At 44.0% G+C, this 24575-nt stretch overlaps 1 protein-coding gene across 5 annotated transcripts in view; it reads left to right on the forward strand.

Moving 5' to 3' along the window:
- Nucleotides 1-6484: 6484 nt before the first annotated feature.
- The window catches only part of GASK1A (golgi associated kinase 1A), a 44601-nt gene continuing 26510 nt past the window's right edge, over nucleotides 6485-24575 (forward strand). For 2 of the 5 annotated variants that reach the window (XM_061587333.1, XM_061587335.1), the window contains exon 1: nucleotides 6486-7629. In XM_061587333.1, the coding sequence (XP_061443317.1) occupies nucleotides 7522-7629 (108 nt within the window). In that variant the 5' untranslated portion in view covers nucleotides 6486-7521. Of the gene's footprint in view, nucleotides 7630-24575 lie in introns of all 5 variants that reach the window. The other 3 variants (XM_061587336.1, XM_061587332.1, XM_061587337.1) reach the window with 3 other exon arrangements.

Genomic DNA, 24575 nt, shown 5'->3' on the forward strand with positions numbered 1-24575 from the left:
ATGTAAATTACGCATGTTATGTAATTTTACCACAGTGGACAGTGAGATGAATAATGTCATTTTTGATGGAAGGAGAACTGCAGCGGAATGGAAACAGGGTTGCATGTAATGAATACAGGACAGAATGGAAAAGGATGCCTTCTTATTCACAAAGGCATTCTGTCTTGAGCAAGTCCATTGTGAAATATTTGGCCTTCGGAAAGCCAAAAGTAAGAGGCCCCTGCCCTATCACCTCCTGACTTTTCCCCATCCTCAGCTTTTGTTGTATGCTAAAGACACATCCCTTTACCTTGGCCTTTGATGCTAAGGGTGCTGAGAGTTGTTAGGAGACCCTATTCTGTTTACAGAGCTACAGTTTCTGGAGTGGTTTAACAAGCAATCCCTCTTGCCAGGAAGCTCTGGGAATTGTAGGTCTGTCAGGGGAATAGGGGTCTCCTAACAATTCTCAGCACCCTTAACAAACTACAACTCCTAGGATTCTTTGGGGAAACTTTCCATGACTGTGTATAATAGTTCTTTAAATGTATAGTACAGATGGGGGCTACAGAAGAAGGTTAGGTACCCCTGCCTTCAATTAACCTCCTGACAGAGGGAGTTCTAGATCCTAGACTGTATAGGTTCCTCCTGTTCCACGTGCTTATGAGGGCAAAACCATGCACATGGCTTTCAAAACTAAACAGCTTTAGAGCCCTGAACCATTTCTCAAAGGCTGTATTCTCTAGACACAGTCATACCTCCTGAAGAGGTAAGGTTTAGGATAGGAATCAACCCCCAGACTCCTACAGCCTTTATTCTCTCTCAAGCTCTGACTTTTGGCAAGGGCTTACACTGGTTTCTGAGGTCAAATTCTTCAAATGTCAGGAATGCATTCCAATATGCCTATTTGCATGAGGGGACACAGTCTGGAAAGAGACTACACAGATCACCTGTCATGTCACTCTCCATTTGCAACAGCAGCATAGCTTGATTCTCCCAATAGGAATGATTTTTGCCAGGAAATTACATATAAATTGAAGTCGCTCAAAATAAGAAAAAAAGAAAGTTAAATGCTTCCAAATGGAAACAAAGATTGTATGTGCCTGTGTGTGTCTGTGTGTGCATATATATATATGCATGTGTGTGTGTATTATACAGCCACGAGAGTGGCTATATACTATAGCCAGTGTGGATTTTTCACATTCCGCAATGTTAAATTGAAAATACCCCCATGCCATTCTGATGCTTCCCATAAGCTCATTTCAAAACAAAACCTTACAAAACTTATAGTTCTGAACTCAGAAACGCTTGCTTAACAACCGTCTCAATTTTCATGGCGATACACAAGACAGTCAGAGAGAATAGAGAGTTCAAAGTCTAAAAAGAGAGGGGGAAAAACCCAGACCCCTTTTGGACTTTTTTCTCTGAGAGTTCTCATAATCTGTTGAAATTCATTAAAAATCAACCATGTCCACAGAGTACCTGTTAATCCTAATACTGACCTTGCCCCATATCACTAATAGACAAAAAACCTTGAGGTTTAAGAACGTACCTATAGCCCACAGATATTTCTGTCAAACTTTAAAAAGCAGGGAAATTGGGCAGCTATAGTGAATGCACCAAGGGAGTAGGACACCCTGACCTCTTCTCTGAGATATTGTACTGCCCTACAAATTTGTCAAAATGCAAACACAATTTGGGTTGTCTTTCACAGTCCAATCCACTTGCCTCTTCCATCCCCCTTCCTCCTCCTCATGGTCAGTTTTACCTATCTTAAGAATGATTGCACAGAAGTAAATACATTGCACCACTGAACATGCTGATGATCGAACCTGCCCTCCCCTCCCCCTTCCTATGCCCCCCTCCAATATGCTCTTCCCCCTTCCCCCTCCCCCTGGTCAGTTTTACCTATCCTAATCATGATTGCATAGGAGTAAATCCGATTGAACTCAATAATCATGCAAATGATCAGACCTGCCTTTCCCCTCCTTCCCCTTTCCTCTCCCTTCCTCCTCCCCTTCTTCCTTCTCCCCTGCCCACTTCAGCCCTCCGTCCCTCCCCCCCGGTCAGTTTACTCCGTCCCTCCCCCCCGGTCAGTTTTACCTATCCTAAGCATGATTGCACAGGAGTAAATAGCACTGAACTCAATAAACATGCAAATGATCACATGTCCTCTCCTCCCCCTCCTGCCTGCTCCCATCCCAGTCCTCCCCTCCTCCTCCTACCCCCTTCCCCATCCCTTGTGGTCAGTTTCACCTATCCTAAGCATGATTGCAGGGGAGTAAATCCCACTGAACTCAATAAGCATGCAATCCATTCTCAGCAAACTTGCACAGGATCCCATTTCTTACCTCCTGGATTAAAAAGCAGGGAAATTCACTAATAGGCAAAAAACCTTGCTGTTTAAGAATGTACCTATAGCCCATAGATATTTCTATCAAACTTTAAAAAGCAGGGAAATTGGGCAGCTATAGTGAATGCACCAAGGGAGCAGGAGACCTGAACTCCTCTCTGAGATATTGGACTGCCCTACAAAGTTGTCAAAATGCAAACAACATTTGGGTTGGTCTTTCACAGTCCAATCCACTTCCTGTGTAGCTTGGAAGAATTTGGTAACATGTGCCTCTGAGCATATGGTGAGTAGTGGCAACACCTGCCATCTCCAAAGATGGAGAATTATATTTTTGTATGTTTCTTGATGTTCTTCTTACTTTGCTTCTTTCCTGTGTTACTAATGTTTCTACAGAGAATCTAAACTAGAAAATTTTATTTCCCTCATTATTCATCCCAGAAATCTGTGTCAAATTTATTTTTATTAATTTCAAAGCCTTTTTATTGGTCAGTGTCATATGATGGTGAAGACAGCCTTTTGTGTTTCAAATTGGAGGTTATGTTCTATTTCTATTTTGGGTGAATTAACAGTGGAATTTGGACCTGCAGTTTGATGTAAAATCAGACTGATTCCAATATGTTGCTACTTCAGCAATGACTCTAGCTGTTGGAAAAAAGAAGATGAATGTTTTCAGCCTGCTATGTTTAAACCACTTCATTTAAGGCAAGGTGGGCACGGTCAATTAAAAACGTAGAGCACACCTAGAAATTTGCTAGAATATATTTCACCTCCCACTGTTTTATCTTGTGCAAACTGAGACACTTGTGAGGTCCACTGGAGACTATTCTGCAGAATAGTCAGTGCCATTATTCCACAATTATGTTTGAAGTTTTTTTAGTGTAAATTTTGCAAAGTGTTGCTGTACTTCACATCTTCATAGAAATAAAAGCAAAATAAAATGATTTCCTATAGGAAACTTCACTAAAATTGCACAGTAAATCAGAAATATTTAAAGTGACCATCTGAACTATATCAACTGTCTTAATAATGTTGCTTCCTCCCTGCTTAAACAAGATCAGCACAACACATGTCTTCTTTCTATTATTTGGGCTGATTGCAGGTGTTGCCACCACTCACCATATGCTCAGAGGCACATGTTACCAAATTCTTCCAAGCTACACAGGAAGTGGATTGGACTGTGAAAGACCAACCCAAATTGTATTTGCATTTTGACAAATTTGTAGGGCAGTCCAATATCTCAGAGAGGAGGTCAGGTCTCCTGCTCCCCTGGTGCATTCACTATAGCTGCCCAATTTCCCTGCTTTTTAAAGTTTGATAGAAATATCTATGGGCTATAGGTACGTTCTTAAACCTCAAGGGTTTTTGCCTTTTAGTGAATATATATAAAAAAGTAAACTTGCTGCTCAATTCAAATTCACCTTAGGGAACCAACAGCTTTCATGAACTATATTCTTCCTTCAGGCGCATAGTGAGGAAGACCTCGTTAGAATTAAAGTGGTGGCAGTTCCCTCCCTCCCTCCCTCCCTCCCTTCCTTTTTATGAGAGGGGTTGCATTTTTCAGTGCTCCTCCAGATTTTTTAAATTGTTATCCTTTTACAATACAGCAAATTCTGAATAATCAACAAAAAAGAAAAGAAGAGGGAAGGATGGATAATTATAATTGATAATATGTATAGAAAATACAATATAATAGAGACTATATATACATATTGCACAAAAAATAAAAATAATCAATTAATATTCCTTATATATCAAATCATATTTAATTGATTATCGAGCTACATGACCTGTTTCTTCCCAAAATACATACATTGTCCTCAACAATACATATGGTGAACATCCTCATCTCCTGTTACACAAATCCACAACAAACTCCATTTTACAATAAACAGATTATTAAATCGTCTCTCTTCCCTTACTCTCATTATATTAGTTAATAATAATTTGATCAAATGTGCCAGTTCCCACACCTTCAAGATCCCAGTCCTCTAATGTTGGGTCTTGTGTGGTTTTTAAAACATTCTCCTTGTTTTCATTATATTGTTGGTTTATATTATGTTTTTGCAGTCTTAAATTTCTCTGTATACTGCCCTGAAATCCTTTTAAACAAAAGACCGTTTAGAAACTTCATAAATAAATAAATACATTTCACAAAATTGCACACGATGGGTTAATTTTTAAAAAAATGATGCCACTTTAGTAAGGACACTGAGAGGCTGTGTGCATATTGCTGTGTGATTACAAATGTTGGCTGACGGCTTCCCAGTGTATGGTTCAGATTGATACATTTCTTTTCTAGTCTGCATGCAGGATATAAGCCACCAAGAGATCTCAGATCAGACACCTTTTCAGTCGTAATCATGCATTCACCCATTTGCCGTTGTTATTATCATAGTTTGCATAGCAACAAGAAATACTATGACACACGATGGAAATAATGAATGGTTCTGTATTAGACATGGTGGTTGAAAACAAAATACTGGCAATAAGATCACTGCACAATGCCACTGAATTTGACTTCAGGGCAGAGCCAGAACTCAGTGGAGAGGATCTGCTTTGGGTGCAGAAGGTCCCAGGTTCAACCCCCAGCATCTCCAGGTAGGACTGGGAATGTCTCCTGCCTGAAACCCTGATGAGCCACTTGGTGTAGGTTGTACTGAACTAGATGGACCAATGGTCTGACTCCATTGGTTGTATCCAACTACGTTCTACTCAGAGGAGACCTATTAAAATCAATGGACCTAAGTTAGTCATGATGACCAGAAATCTCAATGGGTCTACTCGGAGCATAACTAACATGGGACACAGCCCAGTACAAAGCAGCTTCCTATGTCCCTAGCTGACTCTTCACCTCAGATTGAAGCTGCCCTCAGGTTCCATACTTTGTTAGCTTTTGGAGAGTCAGAAGCTTTGATTAGAACCAACATAATCAGGCAGGATTAGCCCACAATATTTTGTTGCCTGAAGCAAAGGACAAGATGGCACCCCCACTATCATGTAACCTACAGAAGCTGAATGGACCAGCAAATAAATCTTACACTGGTGATGGGGAAGCATCCTCCCCTGCACCTGAGGACAGCCGGCTAACTTAGGGGATGGCAGGTAGGCTGCCCTGTCCTCCTAGCACCTCACTGCTCCTGCCCACCCCCAAGCATCTGCTGCTTCACTCTGCCTAATAGTAGGGCCGGCCCAGACACTAGAGACAAAAAAAAGAGGGCTACAGGATTAACACTGGAGAACCATGTACCCTTTGGGGGTGGGTGGGATATAACGATAACAACAATAATAATGTGCACCACCTTGAGCACTTGGGGGGGAAGGTGGGATATCAATATAAGAAATAAACACTCAACTGGGTTTATTATTTATTTAAGAGCTTTGTATACTGCCCCTTGCCAATAGGCCTCAGAGAAATTGACATCAATAAAAACAGAAAACAATAGAATGCAAATTAAATATAAAAATAATTCCATAACTCAACACACAAGAAAAATAAAAAAGTCAGCATTAAATTGTTCATCCGTTCCATAAAAATGCAACTGTACAAAAGTCAACGGACAATTTTTCACCTCACCTCTCTCTCAAAGCCTGGTGAAAGAAGAAAGGTGCGTCTTGACCTGTTTCCTGAAAGAGTACAATGAAGAGGCTGGCCACACCTCAGAGGGAAGGGAATTCCGTACTTGCCCTCCCCCTCAGTGTTCTGCCAGTGACTCTTGACCTGATCATAGGAAGCCACTTTCTACCAAGTCAGACCCTCAGCCATCTTGCTCCCTTTTGTGACCACTAGCAGAATCTCTTCAGGGTTTCTGACATTATTCATTTGTCCTATCAGTATTTGCCTGGAACTGAATTGGGACGTTTCACACGCTAAGCCTGCACTCTACAACTGAGCTCCATCTAAAGATGGAAAAGTGGCACAACTCTTCATGGTCACTTAAGGGCCTCTGAGAGCAGCAACCCCTCTCTAGAGCTCAGGGCACACTGAGAATTGAACTGTAGCCCCAGTGGGCATGGAGATGGCACAATCGGTCTCGTACCTTTACTTGGGATTAAGGGGCCACCTTGTTAATCTATGACTGCTCCCAGCAGCCTTTGCTTCTGAGATTCCTTGGTGGTAACAACAGCGACAGCCAGACACAGTTAACTGAATTTTGTTTAGTATATATCCCCCAACTGTTCCTCCAAGGAGCTTAGCACACACGGTTCTTCCTCCTCCTCCCTATACCCACACAACCACCTTCTAAAGTAGGCAAGAGCAGTGACGAGACGCGGCATTGCTGCACACCTGGTCGCCAGCCAGTGCTTACCAAGGAGGGGCAAGGTGGCTGGGAGGTTGGCACTCTGCAGGGGACACTGGTGGGAGCACCTAATTGGCTCCATACAGCTCCCTCCCCCCTTACCCCTCTCCCCCCTTGTAAATGGCAGCAAGTGCTGGGAGGTCGAGTTTCATGGCTGAATTTGAACTGCGGTCGCCCTGGGCCTAGTCCGACACTCCAACCACTACGCCATACTGCCTCCCCCACCCCAGTCCACTTCTTCTGTTCCATTCTTCTGCATTTGATCAAAAATCGTATCCCTCAGCTTCCGAATAAAGGAGGCAGCTGCATTCGCTGACTGCTTGCGACTCCCGCGCTCGGCGTTTAACATTTCAAGAGACACCCGAGAAGGCTTTTATTGCGAAAAGAGCTTCGGCAAAGGAGCAGGCCTCTCCCCCCCTTCTCTTATCCCCTCCCCACAAGCCTGCCGGGTCTGGCACACTTTGCACACTCAGCAACTAAGTTGGCTGCGAAACAAGCGGTGAGCCCGACGGCGTCGGACCATCTCTCTTCCCCCCTCCCCCCCAGTTTGCGCGCGGTCCCCTGCACACGTCTAGGAGCAGCAGCAGCAGCGAGAAAATATTTATAACAGATGCGCTAGAGTATCCCCAAGAGCTTAGCAGCAGATCCGCAGTCTGAATTTCTGCACACCGAACCCCCATCTTTCTTTTAAATGATAAGTAAGAGGCTTAGCCTGCAAAGCAAACTCCCCAAACACTGTGTGGTGGTCGGGAAGGCACCTTGAGGCGGCAGCATCTGGTTGCAGTTACCACGAGACAGAAATGGAGAAAGACCAGATCTATTAACGGCTGCAGTTCTGGGCGGCAGCTAAGTTGCTCTTGGGAAGTTCAATGTCTGGCGTCCAACTGAGTGCTGATGATGAGACATCTAAGGACAAAGGAAAGAGGTAACAGCGTCCAGGGTCTTCTGCTGGATGTGGAAACAGGAGGTGGCAAAAGAGAGGGAACAAACAGTCTGAGCATGGTAAGACTCTCAAATGTTTTGTTTCTAACCCTTGGTATATTTACTCAGAAGTAAGCCCCATGGAGTTCAATGTTGTTTACTCCCAAGAACGTGCATATAGTATTCAGAGCTGGCCTGAGGAATTTTGCTGCCTGAGAGGAAGAACATAATAACATAGGAAGCTGCCCAGACCATTGGTCCTGCTGGCTCAGTGTCATCTACACATTGACTGGCGGCAGGTCTGCAGAGTTTCAGACAGTGAATCTATCCCAGCTCTACTTGGAGATGCCAGGGATTGAACCTGGACCTTCTGCATGCAAAACAGATGCTCTACCACGGAGCTGTGGCCTGGCATCCCCATCCTGTATACACAATCCCACCAGACTGGTATTTGAATCTTACCAGCAATGGGACAGTATTTCTCGCCACGCCTGAGGCTTGCTCAGGGGAATCGGGAGGAATGGAGGGCTGTTGCCATCTCCCAGCCTCTGCTACCTGAGGCAGCCACCTTGTTCTGCCTGATGGTTGGGCTGGCCCTGATTGCATTGCAGCTTTCAGTCTATGTGGGTATTTAAGCAAAATGTCTCCACGCAAGAAAAATCACTGAAGAGAACACACTGATTCATAGGAACCTTGTTCACACATTGTAATTCTCCTCTCGGCACCCTTGGCAGGTCTTCCAGGATTGTCCCCAGTTGGAACCACCAGCTTCCCACACATCTTCCACTCTGCTCCCTGCTTTGGTTTTAATGATGTTGCCTTTGAGCCGGCCATGTGACATGGCATTAAGCCCCATGTGAGATGGGGGAAATTTAAGACACGGTTGTCCAAATTGTGCCTCATCCAATCCTGTGAATGGTCCCATGAATGGTTTAGGATTTGTGGCAGGCACCATCCTGCCCCCACTGCCAGCAACTGAGTGGCAAGTCAACTGAAGGAAAGCAAATGGTCTGGATTGGAGGAGCATCTGTTTAGTGGCAACAGTGGGTATAATGTGTGAATGTGATCTTATTATCTCAGATGGTATTGAAGCTGCTTTCCAGCTGGAAAAAATAAACTCAACAAGGATGTCCCTTTGTGAAAAGCTGTCACACAGTGGTAGGTCACATGCCGTGCATGCAAAAGGTCCAGAATTCCATTTCTTGCACCTCCGGGTAGGACTGGGAAAGGTCCCTGTCTCAAAGCTGGAAGCTGTTGCCAGTCAGTGTAGAGGCAATACTGAGCTAAATGGACCAACGATCTTACTCGGTATATAAGCAGCTGCCTATGCTCATTCTGAAGGCATGTAAAAACTATTACATTACTATTCTATGTTTCTATGAAAAACCATCTCAGTTCTTATGAACAGATATTGTGGAGAAATAAAGTTGCTTTGAAGCATCATTCCCCAGGGCTCAGTACATTTTGCATCCAGTATGTCTGATACAAATAAGACAAGTAATATTCATGTGTTTGATTAATGCTATAGATTAGTAAGGACACTCTGAACAGATCTGACGTATCGGTTTCCTGAGAGGTAGCCCTCTGTCAGTTTCCTGCAGCAAAACCAACAGAGTCTTTAAAATGAGTGAATTTATTATGACATAAGCTTTTGTGGACTCATGTGCACTTCATCAGCTGTGTGAAGGAGAAAATTGCGTGGCTGAAGTTGAATGGCAATGAGATGCAAAAATTACAGTGATAATTAGAGCTTAAATATAAGTTAAATAGGTAAACCGTTAACTGTTTACAGTAGCAGATAGGTGTTACTTTACTCAGCATTGCTGAGATTATTGTAATGATACCTGTAGTGGGGGCAGAAAACCATTGGTAAGAAACAGTCATAGACAGTGGAGATATCCTGGCCATGGTAAGCTAGTTTAAGCATCTTTGGGGGCTTTCAATATAGCGTTGACCACTTATCCCATAAATGCTCACAATAGACAATTGCTTACAGAGTGAGCAAAAAATGAGTACTGGTTTCCAGTATGCAGCAATGAAGGTTCATGATGTTGTTTGTCACTTCCAATGGAGATTCATCCAAGTTTCAGATTTAGGAGAAGTTTCAGACTCCTAGGTTTGTGCTGGAGCATTTGCTTTTTCCTGTCCTAAATTTTGAACAACAGTGATTGTTGCTGTCTCAAGAAGAAGTCCCCCACACCAGCCTTACCCCCCCACTTTTAAAAATGTGTATGCAAATGTAACTTGACAGTGCTTGTGGCCCAAAGCACCATGTGAAATAGAGTAGATAATATTTCTCCCTTTACTTCTTGGTTGATATTACTTCTTACATGTTTATCTGCATTTCCTCTAATGAGTTCAAGCAGCATACATGTCCATTCTCATTTTGTTGTCACAGCACCTCTGTGAGGTAGGTTAGGATGAGAAACAGACTGGCCCAAAATTGGTCATTGGGCTTTTTGAGCGAGCAGGGAATTTGAACTGGGGCTTGCCAGTCTTAAGACATGCATTCTGTTTGCTGCTATCCCACACTGCTGCCAAACTGCCAGCACATGAAAGGACCCTGTGAATATGTCCATAGACTGTGGGTTTTGCCTTTTCCACGTTTCTGGCAATGTGCAAATATTTCCTTTCTTCATAACTGTAAACATTTCAGCGTGATCTGATTTATTAATGCCTGATTTTTTAGTGCAGTAAAGACATCCATTAATATCATCCTCCATTCCACAAATGTTCATATATTTTTCCCCGTGAAAAATAAGTAGAGTATTTATGACTATTTTCTTAAGCCTACTGTAGACTGACATTCTCAGCATTATCATGGATGCCACTTCCAGAATATCTTCTAGGCATCCTGGCCCGGAACGTGAATCTGAGAGTCATTTCTTTGCCTCCTCACCTCGTGGCCAATGTCCTGTGTTTCCAAGTAATCCTCAATATAATATAGGGTGGCACTCATGGCAAGGATGCCAACAAATGCCTGATGTTGGATGTTAGTGAGACAGTAAAAAGGGAATTGTTTAGCACTGGATCATATGGTAGAGTCTCTTGGAGGACAAGAATGCTGAGCCTGTTGTTTCTTTGAGTGAGAGAACTGTAGGGCTTTCAAAAATATGTGCAATGTTGCACATTTGAGCTCTGATGTAAACACACAGTCTGCATATTAAATTGAGCCATACTGTTCCGGGTGCTCTTGGGTGGAACCAGCCCAGAAATGTTAATTGCAAACTGATAGTTCTGAGTTGCTTGAGAAAGCAACTAGTATAAGTGGCCCTTTCTTTTCAGGGCAGGCGTGCACAGCACCCATTTAGATAATTGGATGCACTGTTTTGGCACATCTGTTCTTTGCAGTATAGTATATGAGGGCAAAGTGCTTCATTCATTGTGGGCCACATCCGCACCATACATTTGAAGCACTGTGACACCACTTTAAATAGTCATGGCTGGGAACTAAGGGTGCTAAGAGTTGTTAGGAAACCCCATTCCCCTCACAGAGTTATAATTCCCAGAGGTCCCTGGGAAGAGGGATTATTTGTTAAACCAATTTGGGAATTGTAGCTGTGGGGGGGATGATAGGGGTCTCCTAACAACTCTCATCAGCACCCTTAACAAACTACATCTCCCATGATTCTTTTGGGGAAGCCATGACTGTTTAAAGTGGTTTAAAAAATGAAACAAATAATAAAATAAATAAATAAATAATATCATAGTGCTTTAAAGGTATGGTGCCAATGTGGTTCTGTACTTGGTAGCTTCCATTGGGTCATATGGTTGGCAAAAACCAATGCTGTCTGTGTGTGCAGTGCGCATGATGTGGGTGTGGGACATATCTTGCTCATTATCAATGGTGTTGTGGTATTACCCAGAGACCCAGTGAATGGGGTGCCTCTTCCACTACCAGTAGGATAATTGCCTACCCCTACTACTTTCATCTCCCATAGAATGGTGGTCGCCTTCATTCCTTCAGCCCTTGTTGTTGTTCCCAAGCAGCAGAAGCATGGTTGTTGTTAATAATATTTGATCACACAACATTCTGCCCTAGACAATTGCCCACAGTCTCAAATGATGTGACTGGTTCTGCTCATTGCTCATGCTGGTCTCTGAAAAATTCTTGCTAAATAAAGTGAAAATGACAGGGGCTGAACTCACAAGTCTGCCTGCACATTTGTGCCTTTCTCTCCAGTTTTCCCAGAAGCAGCAACTTCCAGTTTGGGTTACTTCAGCAAACCAACAAACCCGCAACCCACTTTTTAACCTCTCAGAGTATCAAAAAGTGGTTTGTTGATTTGTGGGAGCAAGCCAGGCCTGGAACTGGACCAGGGAAGACTACGGAGGAAACCTGTGTATGTGTTTGTCTGGACCTTGGGATCATGGCCAATGTACGCAGCTGCGTGGGAGGCCCTGTAGAAGGCAAGATGACTCTGCCCTTCATGGGTGGCACTCTTGGGCATAAGCATGTTGGCTTTTTGCTGTTATTTTCTCCCTATTGCTTCAAAAAAAGCTTGATAACTGGCAATGGCATACTTGAACATCTGGGCTGTGGAACCCCAGGCCCAGCAGGTGAATGCAGCTCTCCAGGCCTCTCTGGGCTCATCCAGACGACTGCAAAATGTGTGACATGCCCGCTATGTATGTTCATTATTTTTCGGTCGTCCAAATGACGTCTCGCACTGTTACGCATTTTCGCAGGTTAAATTCACTCCTTGAAATACCTGCAAAAATGCGATTTGCTGTTTAAAATCGGGAATCATCCGCTGTGCCTTCAGGAGGTAGGATGCAATACCGTGGACTTTACAGCTGATGGGCGGTTCTTGGGCATTTCCCCTTGCCCCTTCTCCTCATTCCAGCCAATCACGTATCTGCACTTTTGCGCATGTGTGAGAATAAGCCCGGGAAAATTGAACCAATCATCGCAATGGTGGGGTGTTGGGGGGGTGTCTGCAACTACTGCGCAGATGCATTTTATTTTTTGCCAGCCTGCAAAATGGGCGGCCGCTCTGGGTGAGATCTGCAATGCACAGCAAGCGAGAAAGGGGCTGCTGGTTGGTTTCACGTCTGCCTCCGAAAGCTTTGTCAATTTCATTCTACTCGCTGGGTTTTTTTCTTCAAATCATTTCCCCACGGAAAGGAAAGGGAGAAGGAGGGGGGTGACACGTTTCTTGCTTTTTTGGAGAAATAAGTGCAATTGCCAGCGTGTGTATCTCCTTAAATATCCATAAAGGCAGAAAAGCATACATTCCATAAAGGAAGAAAAGCATATATAAGCGTAATATTGCAAATGCAAACAAGAAAGTAAGCAGGCTTCAAATGGGTAGACCTGGTGGCCTGGTCTACCCATTAAAATGCATAGACTTTCTGGATGCCAGGTCTACTCATTGAAATGCCAGATCTACTCATTGAAATGCATTGGCTGTTGTGACACCAGGTCTACCCATTGAGACACATGGGCTTTTCTGCCCCCAGTTCTACCCGTTGAAAGTAATGGGCATTCCCTGCCCTGCATATGAGTGGTTTGCTACAGTGTCCCCGCCGCCCAGAACCATAGACACTGGAGAACCATAGAGCAAGAAACGTGTCACCCCCCCCTCCTTCTCCCTTTCCTTCCCTTGGCAAAATGATTTGAAACAAAAAACCCAGCCAGTAGAATGAAATTGACAAAGCTTTCCAGAGGCAGGCGTGAAACCAACCAGCAGCCCCTTTCTTGTTTGTATTTATGATATTACGCTTAAACGAATGTATGCTTTTCTGCCTTTATGGATATTTAAGGAGATACACACGCTGGCAATTGCACTTATTTCTCCAAAAAAGCAAGAAACGTGTCACCCCCCCTCCTTCTCCCTTTCTGTCCAGCACGAAATGATTTGAAGCAAAACCCCCAGCAAGTAGAATGAAATTGACAAAGCTTTCTGGAGGCAGGCTGAAACCGACCACCCCCCTCCTTCTCCGTTTCCTTCCATGGCGAGAACTCTTTTACAGCCATATTGTGCTTTGTTGCAAAGGGGGAGAGGAGTATACGTCATTTTTTTGCTGACCAATTGGTTGATAGGGGGAGGTTTTAGAGGCTGAGCTTGGAAAAAGCGAAAAGAATGTAGGGGTCTTACCGCTGTGTGTGCGGGTGCAAAAAAGCATTTTTTTAATTGGGAAAGAGTGAACTAAAAGGCAAAGTGAGGACTATCAGATGACAAACTGAATATGGAAACCGTAGATTATCCCGTTCTGTTTGGATAAGCCCTCTGTCTAACCATCAAGATATTCCCCAGGCCACTCCCACTCCCCAACCACACCCCATCTCCCTAGGCCACACCCCTCATTTGCACCCTTCTTAAGTGCTTTTGCTGGGCTGGTACTTGTCCCTGAGCTCTGATGATGCCTCTTGCTTGCCTGGATGGAGGCTAGAGAGGAATATGTGAGCGTATGTAGAAACAGAAAAAAAGGTTCCTGCTTTAAAGGGAAAAATGCTGTTTGGTTTAAAGACTTGGCTTTCCCTTAATTTTCAAGGCATCTCCGCATTTGTTTTAAGAGATCGGTATAAATAGGACGGGCGGTTCAACCGTTTGCTTTAATACCCTTTGGAGCTTTAAGTGCCTTCATAAATTCCCCACCACAATTCTCTGCTTCCAGTCTAGGCTAAATAAATCTGATTTGCATGCTATGGTTTTTCCTTGCCCTTAGCAAAAAGACCCTTCAGCAGCGCATCGGGGCGCATGAGCGCTCTTGGCAAACTTGCTGTGTTCATTTACCCTTTGGGATTCATTAGGAGAAGGTGTGCTGGCTTGGTGCTGCAGGGCCTCTTGAGCCGCTTGCATGCAAATGCTGGAGCCTGTCCAAGGATGCAGTTAAATCCAGGCATTAAGGCAGAATGATTATTTTTCGGAGCACTGGGGGAGGGGGAGGAGAGGAGACTGCAGGCCCATTGTTAGAAACATGTGGGGAGGAGACTGCCACTGCTGGGACTGTGGAAGGCCAAAGCCTCAGTACCAGCAGTCTAATGTCCACATTAAACACATTCGTTAAACAATATTAAGAAAATAATATTCACCTTAAGAAGAAAGATGTTGGCTACTTGTCATTCATTCTAGTACCTTGGTGCTCATTGGCCAAAAGAGTGGGAGCCAGGAGGAGACTTCTTTTGCTCTCCCTGTCTTGACAATTGGGTATTATAATACTCCCTTCATGTTTTCCTCTTGTACCTCAGGAAGTAAAAGAGCTAGAGAAACTTCTTCTTCTTCTTCTCTTTCTCCTTCTTCTTCTACAACAGTTTATTTCTACGTTGCTTTTTGGCCAAAAGGTCCTCAAGGCGGCTTACAAAAAATAAACACAAATATGGAATGAAATGGAAATGGACTGCCTTCAAGTCGATCCCAACTTATGGCGACCCTATGAATAGGGATTTCATGGTAAGTGATATTCAGAGGGGGTTTACCATTGCCTCCTTCTGAGGGCCTGCTCAACTTGCCACAGCTGCACAAGCCAGCCCCTTCCTTGTCCGCAACTGCCCACAGGGGGGCAACTGGGCTCCTTGGGACTATGCAGCTTGCCCACGGCTCCACAGGTGGCAGGGCACGTAACCCCTGAGCCACTCCCTGTGGGGGTGATCTTTAGCTGGCCCTTGACACCCAGGAGACACGAGCAGGGATTTGAACTCACAGACTCTGGACTCCGAGGCAGGCTCTCCTCCCCACTGTGCTATACTAGCTTCAAATATGGAATACATATCAAGAAAAACAATACAAAAATTAGATAACAAAATATTAACATTATTGAAAAGCAGCAATAACAACTTTCAATGACAATACAGTAACAGGCAACACTTTCCTAATACTTTCCTAATAAATTCTTAATAATTAGATGATCTCTACTAGTTCTTACATCAATATGTTGATATCAAAGCATGGTACCACTGGGGTACCATGGGGGACAACTCAGTCCCCCTCCTGCTTGTGCTGCTCCATGTGCCTTTTACCTTAGGGGAGGAGCAGTTTGCCCAGTGGGGCGGGGTTGTGGCAATAGTCTCCTAGGAGTTGCATCCTGCATCACCCCAGGAGGGATGAGATGGCAGCGAGGCTGGTTCTGCATAGGCCCACAGAGGGAGTCAGTCTGGTGCTTCCACCAATGCCTCTGTGTGGCCCCAACTTTTCCCCTCCCAGTAAGAGGCAGCGGCTATGCCAATAGGAGGCTATTGCTGTGACTCTGCCTTAGGGAAGGGCCATAGCTAAGTGGCAGAGCACATGCTTTGCATGCAGAAGGTTCCAGATTTGATACCTGGCATCTCCAGGAAAGGCTAAGTAAATCCCCTGTTTGAGACCTTGGAGAGCTGCTGCCTGTCAGTGTAGACAGTACTGAGCTAGATGGGCCCTTGGTCTGACTCAGTATGAGGCAGCTTCTTGTGTTCCTAAGTACCCCTTCAGCAGCCCTCTCATGCATAGAGATCTGCTCTCATCCTGCTGGGTACATCATGGAAAGAAATGGACTGGGCCTGTGCACTGGGGTTCTTTTAGCCAAAAATTCAGGGAAAGGCTCTAGAATATCCCTGAGAAGGCCAGACCCCTATAGATATGCTCTACAGTTGGCTGTGGCTTTTCTGATTCAGATCAAACCATTTCTGTCTCTTTTGAGGGAAGATTCCGGTGATGAGGGACCTTTACTATTAATTCCATTCCTTTTCATCTGGGGTATCTTGGAATCTAAAGAATGCACTACATGTATTCCATGCCGGGGGTGGGATGGGAGTGAAAACCAAATCTGCTGACTTGTATGTTTCCCTCTAAAATGCCTTTGAGGGAACCTGATGCTGTCCTCTGTGGGTAACATTTGGGGGGGGGGGACAGTACACTGCAAGTTCTCGGAGGAAGCTGAAAATCCGTATTTTGGTATGCATTGTGAAAAGATGCTTTTTTTAAAAAGTTTTTTTCTTAAGAAAAACAAATAATTACAGATTGCGTGACAAAATTTTAGGGGATACACAGCAACATTTGATGCCATTGGAATCATAGCTGGTAATTGCATCAAGAAAGAAAACTATAAAACACGGCTGTAGTTCCTTTCGTGCAGGATGTTGAGTCTAGAATTGTTCAGTCTTTATGTCACTTCTGATGGACAATCCAGACAACATTATTGCCAACCTATTTCATTCCAGAGTTTTCTGTGTTAGTGCACCCTGCCAGCCTGCCCAGTGTGGGTGGATGGGCAAACCACTATTGAGACTTTTCTGGACTACTGTGCTTTTAATTGGCAGCTTCCTTCGCTGGAAGGAGTAGTTTCCACTGCCTCTAATTATTTACACTGCCTAAGGGAGGCCTAGCATTACTAATCGATTATCCTTTAACAGTTACATAATTAGTTAGCTCCTGTTCCTCGTAGAGGGGTTAATTATTTGCTTCCTCTCACTGTCTTTTTGTGTTTCTTTCTGTTAAAGCAAAATAGTGCTATTTTGCAATTCTGGGAAAAAATGAGAAAGAACTAGTAGTTACCCCCACACACATACACTGGGAACAGGAACTGACTAATTTGGGGATGATTGAGAGGCAGTTCATCAGTAGTGCAAAGCCATGTTGAACAGAAAGCATCTAGAGGCAGAAGCAGCAGAAATAAATCTTATAATTAAATATGACCTACTTCTGAGTAAACATTTCAGAAATGTCTTGACCACAGGGACTGATGTTGCTACTACAATATTAATTGTCATATAGAGCCACCATTTTAATTCTGCATACAGCTGTTGTGGAAAAGCCATGCCTGGGCAGAACTCAAGGGCCCTAGAGAGGAGGCAATCTCTATATTCATGCAAATAATATATTTTCAGAGACATACATGGAAACACTTCTACTCTGCCTTTCATTTTTTCTGTTGCATTTCCATCAGTGGCTTGACTTGTTGGTGCAGATAGGGTAGGATGGCTTATGTTCTTACATGCAAATTATCCTGCATTTTCAGCATGAGCGCCACCCCCCTTCAGAAAATTCAGAGCTTGGAAGATTACTTTTAAAAAGTAACAAATTACAGTTACAATTACATGGCCCAAAAAAGTAGTAATTGCCGTTACAATTACAATTGCTCTGAAAGTAAGAGATTACTTTGCTTTTTCTCAAAAGTAATCACTACAATTACATTTCAGTTGCTTTTTTTTAAAAAAAACCCTACAAGGTGCTGGCCTTGACTGCTGCACATCTAAGTAGCCTAAAACAACATTAAAAATAAACACACATACCTTTGCATGTCAAACCGAGTACAACCCCCCTCCCCCACTCAGCCAGCCAGCATAATCTCTCTCACTTAACCACCTCCTGGACCCTGCCCTGCCACCAAGTAAGGGAGACTCGCCCAAGCAAACATTTTCCCCTGAGATTCAAAAAAGTTAAAATACTGCAAATGCAGCACAGTAGCCAGAAAGGGTGGTGGAAGCCACTCTGTGTGCCAAGTGCTGCTGCCTCCTTCTCCTCCTTTATCCATGTTCTTGCCCTCCAGCTCCTTTTCCCCTGCACTCCATTCTTCACCACCACCATCCATTTTTTTAAACAATTGTTTTCTCCACTCCACCCTGTTTCACTCTCCACCTCCTCCCTCTTCGCCTCCTACCCACCCACAGAGCATGAGGGAAGAGCGACTCTGCACAGAAGCCCAGTTTGAGGCACATGATTTTCATCTACAAATCAGAGAAGCAGAAGACTTCCCCTGCTTCCTTCCCCCCAAGTAATGCCCAAAAGTAATGCTGGAAACATTACAATTACTCCACAAAAGTAATAAAATTACTCCTATTACAATCAAAATGTAAAGGAATTACCCGCTCGTTCCTAAAAAAGTAATGAATTACAAGTAATTCGTTACTTGTAGCTAGTTACTTCCAAGCTCTGAGAAAACCTTCCAAGTGGGTTAGGCAGGGAGATAATTGGGATATTTATTTATTCAAAAAACAAATATTTTAATTGCCTCTCCCAGAAATATGCCCACGGTGGTATCTAAATCTTAGTACAAGTTGCATCTCCTAGGAAATCAATTCTTTGCTAACTTCCACCACAGGATGTTAAAGCAGAAAAATATCGTGTGAAGGGATCTTTAGGGCCTAAGCTGATGGAATGGACTCCTGGAATCCTGGGCATTAGACTGTAAGAGAAACAATGTCCAAATGTGCTTTTTGCTGTCCAGGCAAAGTGTGGCCTCTCAAATGCAGCTGGTGGCCAGTGGACTGACACAATACGGATAATTCTGAGCCGACTTTGCTCTGTGGAACAATTTTTTATGCTCTTCTTCTTCCCCACAGTTGCTTTTCTCTTTCATGGGCCAAGCCACTGTGGCAACATTTGACAAGGAATGGACTCAAGAGTTCAGAGGGTGGTGGCGTGGAGACTGAAGAAACTTTAGCAATCCCTCAACCCTCATGTTTGTGAAAAGATGAGCAAACGGGTGAAATGTAAAGAAGCTAATATCAAGCCAGCTCAGTGTGTAGAAGATTGTTTATTTTTCGAAGTGATCTATGTCGGATTCTAGGATTAAAGCTGCGGCTTTGAAATGACAGCAGACATTGCATCTGGGCAAAAAGTGCCCTTTCTATGAATCACAGAGTGCCTGGAATACGAGCTCCCTACAGGCAGAAAGATTTATAGTGCAAGGATGAGAACTGCAGAGTCTCTTCCCTCCACCGCCACCCCAGGCCAAATTTGCAAAATATGGAGTAAGATCCTGCCTTCCTGACCTGCTCATCAGATGGAGGCGTCCTGCCTCCAGGATGACTACATATCCACACCTGGGTGTTATTGTTTGAATAGTACCTAGGTTCAAATTGCGCAGTTGAATAAAAGATTGTATGTGGAATGTTCAGGTGTACATGTAGGCATTGGATTTTATTGCAGATGCCCTACGCAAATATTACACATGTGTAGATATCTGGGCATGAAAGGTGTGTCCTGGGAAGGCATTGTCATGCTATCCAACCACGTGTAGATAAAGGATGGGGGGAGGAAATTAATCTGAGATGGCCCTATAATGTTCAGTTGAAACCGGCATTCATACTGAATAGTGTGTTTAATTATGATGCTTGAATATCTATTTCCCTGTCCGCAACCAATGTGACAATTCATTCCCCAGATATGGGATTGCATGGAGAAATGTAGTAATACTTCACCACCATATATGTTTAACTAGAAGGATGCTATTTGTGGCAATTTCTGCCATTTTAGTGATGCTTTTCATTCAGTGCTACACAAATGATTGTAGCATGAATAATTTAAACAAATGTTCCTAAATTTAGCCTTGCCTGTTTGCAGAAGTACAAAAAAAAATCCTTAGGGGAAAAAAAAAAAGTAAAGGGGGCAAAAGAGCCTAATGAGGATTGAGGATGTTCAGTGGAAATGGTAAGATAATTGTTGAGGGGGAATGGAAAACTGGGTGAGAGGGGGGACTGGAATACAGTATTGTGGAGGAGGAGGGCATGGCTGATTGCCTGGAACAATGAACAAGCACACCACACTGCAATATTTTGTTGCAGGATGCATTTCCCCCCCCCCAGAATTTGGCACACTTTAATAACATTAACTGCTGGTATAGCACAGTGGGGAGGAGAACCTGCCTGGGAGTCCAGAGTCTGTGAGTTCAAATCCCCGCTCGTGTCTCCTGGGTGTCAAGGGTCAGCTAAAGATAACCCCCACAGTGAGTGGCTCAGGGGTTACGTGCCCTGCCACCTGTGCAGCCGTGGGCAAGCTGCATAGTCCCAAGGAGCCCAGTTGCCCCCCTGTGGGCAGTTGCGGACAAGGAAGGGGCTGGCTTGTGCAGCTGTGGCAAGCTGAGCAGGCCCCAGCCAGCTGGGGAGGACTAGCCTCAGAGGGAGGCAATGGTAAACCCCCTCTGAATACCGCTTACCATGAAAACCCGATTCATAGGGTAGCCATAAGTCGGGATCGACTTGAAGGCAGTCCATTTCCATTTTTTTAGTAACATTGCAAGAGCTGGTCGTCAAATAAAGCCTGCCAAGTAGGTACAGTCTAGATGCAATAGCTTACTATCACATGAAACAAGAGCTTCATCTCAGAATGTGTGGAGGGAGGAGCAGGGCTATGCGCCCTGTCCCCGCCTCCATTATCTCCATCCCTGCTGGCTGCAGCCTCAGACTCTGCATTGAGTGGGAAGGTCTGAACAAAGTGTACAGTATTTGCCTGAATGTGCTAGACCCTCCACATGTTTGGGACCCCTGCTCAATACGCAGATGCCAGGGGTGGAGTCGAAGGGACCACTGGAGTGAGGCTAGCGCTCATGCTTCCGCTCCTTCCTCCACACACAAAAACACGAACAGGGCTAAGAGATGCAGAGGAACTAGAACTGGAAGGCCCTTGAGCTTTCTGTTCCAGAAATACAAGCCATCTATGCTTCCTGTGAAGCACTGCAATGTCTAAAGGTTCTCCAGCCATCATCTCCCTTGATGTGAAGTATTGTCTCTCTAGAATGTTATGGGTATGTCTTGGCAAATTTGGATTTAAAAAAAAATATTGGGGAGGAGGAGTCCTCCTCCTTTATTTACATCTCAAATTCTGCCAAGGCCCAAAGTTCCTGGGGAAAGTTTTTCAAAGCCAAATGCCTACATCAGTGTTTTTGGTCAAGCATTTATTCTGTAAGGAGCAGAAATGCACTTACTGCTTTTCAAGGAACACTCTATGATCTTGGCACTATTGTTACCTTTTTTTAATATTATCATGCTGGAAAGTATTTATATTGCTTTTGGCTTCTTTTTATAAAAGCAATATAATCTTTTCAAAAATAACCAGTCATCTCTGAATTCTTTCTTGACTCCATCTTGACTTTCTCCTGGTTCACATAGTAGGCTTCAACCTTGCAACCCCCGCCTGGACATTTTGGGATAGCTGCAGATGAGCCCACCTACTGTATGAACTATGCCATTACTTTCAGGGAATTGCTCATCAGAATGTAGGAAATTGCCTTAAAGCAAGTCAGACTATTGTCCATCTAGCCCAGTATTGTCTACTCTGACTGGTAGTAGCTTTCCAGGATCTCAGTAAGGTTTTTCCATCACCTCCAACCTGATCCTTTTCATTGGAGATAGCAGCGACTGAATGTGAGACTTTCTACATGGAAAGTGTGTACTCTTACCACTGAGCTGTGGTTCCTTTCCAAGTGATATTCCAAACTTCCAGAAAAGATATTTCCCTACTTCTCCATTATTCACGCTGGGGATCCAGATCAGATAAATGGGTTTTGCACTGGGCTGAATTTCATCCATAATGTTAAAATGTCATGCTCTTTTGCCAATGTGGAACATGGTGCAGGTGTCTCAGTGTAGAAATGTTTACCACAAACAAAAGCAAAATGTTTTTTTCAACATCTCAACACCATAATCATCACCACCCCCTTTGGGGTTTTGGGTATACGATGCCAGAATTTTACTTTCAAGATATCATCTTTAATTTGTGAACGTGAAGAGGGAACAGCTGATCGTGTTTTGATCAACAGGGCATGAAGGGAACAGAAGGGATTCAAAGCAAAATGTGCCACATCCAAATTGGGACTGAATCAGGCAGCATTATTTTGGACCAGAAACTTGACAGCAGTTTTCTTAGGGAGGTGAAGGCAGTGTGACAGAAGCATCATTGCCAGTGGTGCTCATGCTCCTGGAAGTGCCTCTAGTAAATTGGATTTTTTTAGTGCTTCAAAAACCTGAAAAACCTATTTGACAATTAACAGCCATAGGACAAAAAACATGTGTATACATCTTGGGCAATGATATCACTATCATGCCACATCCAAACTTTAGCACAATCCTATACTACCCAGAAGTGAGCCGCTCTGAATTCAGTGGGACTTACTCCCACATAAATAGGTATAGGATTGCAGCCTAAAACTTTTTTGTTTCCAGTCTTGGAATTGATAGTCTGTGGGGCAATGTGAGGAGAGCAACAGCAAGGGTAAGGGAAGGGGGTAAGACCTTGTATCTGTTTCCATCTGAATTTAACACACTGGATATTTTTTTTAGGCAACATTGTAGCTAAACTGCATGAATAATATACAAATCTTCTTGCATCTCATCTGCATTGTTTCTCTTATGCATTTAAAAATTCAGGAATGTTTTACAGAATCCTATTTACTGAATGCAGAATTGGCATGACTGAGGACTTCTGTTTACCTAGCAACTTTCCATTACTCAAGATTGTAGAGATATATTCAAATATTTTTCTACAACTTTGAGGACTAGAAAGGTGATAGTTGTAAATACCCCTGAGTTTTTCTATTCAATTTCCCCTGTTGAGCCCCCATAATGCTTTGTAAATTGGCATAGGGAGATTCTAAAGTATGATAGCTGGGTAGATCTTGCAAGTAGGAAGCCAGCAACTCTGCCTTTCCTCAGCTGTGGATCTGCTAGAGAGGGAGGGCCATATCCTGCCTGATCTTAGAGCAGTGGTTCTTAACCTTTGGTCTGTGGATGAACTTCAGGGGGTCTCTGAACCGGGTGCAAAAAAATCAATTTCTAATTGGATACCTTGTCCAAGTGCCTGGAGTCCGTAAGTGGATGGATGGGAGAGAACAGGCTGAAGCTGAACCCCGATAAGACTGAGGTATTACTAGTGGGGGACAAGGGAAGGTTGGGTGATTTTGACCTGATACTTAATGGGGTGAGTTTGCCCCTGAAGGACCAGGTCCGCAGTCTCGGGGTCATTTTGGACTCCCAGCTGTCTATGGAGGCTCAGGTTTCTGCAGTGAGCCGGGCAGCTTGGTACCAACTTCATCTAGTACAGAGGCTGCGACCCTATCTTCCCATACATCTGCTCCCACGAGTGATACATGCCCTGATCTCCTCTCGATTAGACTACTGTAATGCGCTCTACGTGGGGTTACCCTTGAAGACGGTCCGGAAACTCCAGCTGGTACAAAACGCGGCGGCACGCTTAATAAAGCAGACCCGCCGCCGCGATCATATCACGCCAGTGTTGATTGAATTACACTGGTTGCCAGTTGTATACCAGGCCCAATTCAAGGTGTTGGTTTTAACCTTTAAAACTCTATACGGTTCTGGCCCAGTTTATCTGAAGGAGCGCCTCCAGTATCACCAAATATGCCGCCAAACAAGATCAGCCTCACAGGACCTTCTCTCGGTCCCACCGGCGAAGACAACTAGGCTGGTGTGGACCAGGGAGAGGGCTTTTTCGATCGTGGCCCCCACCCTCTGGAACTTACTTCCCTTTGACCTTCGGCATGCCCCCTCCCTACTGACTTTTCGCCGAGCCTTGAAGACCTGGCTCTTCAGGCAGGCCTATGGGATCTCTGGGGTGGGTTAGGTTTTATACTATGTTAGCGTAGGATGGTTCTGTTAGACGAGATGCTATGGTATTAATACTGTGTTGATGATTATGTATATATTGAGTGTATTTTATATTGTATGTCGCCCAGAGTGTCCGTTCAGTCGGACAGATGGGCGTCTGCTAAATAAAATTTTATTATTATATTATTATTATTCATTTATGGAGCCCATAATTTTCATCAAATTCTTAAAGAGTCCGTGACCCAAAAATGGTCAAGAACCACTGTCCTAGAGGATCTGTTTGGAAGTTAGAGCATGAAGCAGCAGGCTGGAAACCTCTGCTAGAAGATCTACTCATGAGTAGCTGGTGCAGTAATTTAGGGTAGACCTGTATTTTGAAGGCAGTTGAACAGTTGCTTGGTCCACATCTGGTTTAAAGATAAATAACTGTTGCCCACCAACAGTTAGCAGACTGAGCATAAATTAACATATGCAAATATGTGTTCTCTTTTATTCTTTTTTTAAAAAGTGATGCATTTCCCTTTTTTTCTGGAAAAGTGCAAGCGGCCACCCTACAGTCATTCCTGTGCTGTACATTTCTGTGTATGTATGCAGTCTATATCCAAAAACACAACCACAGTCATGGCATTTAACCAGGACAAAGCAGGGCAATCTTGAGAGATCTTGTCAGTCACTATCCTTGGGAGAGACTGGGCTGATGCAGACACAGCTTTAGCGGTGTACTTATAAAGGAAAGGATGTCCGTAAAGAGACCAGAGCGAGAGTAGAA

Source organism: Rhineura floridana, chromosome 10 (genome assembly GCF_030035675.1).
Source record: "Rhineura floridana isolate rRhiFlo1 chromosome 10, rRhiFlo1.hap2, whole genome shotgun sequence".
Lineage (NCBI taxonomy): Eukaryota > Metazoa > Chordata > Lepidosauria > Squamata > Rhineuridae > Rhineura > Rhineura floridana.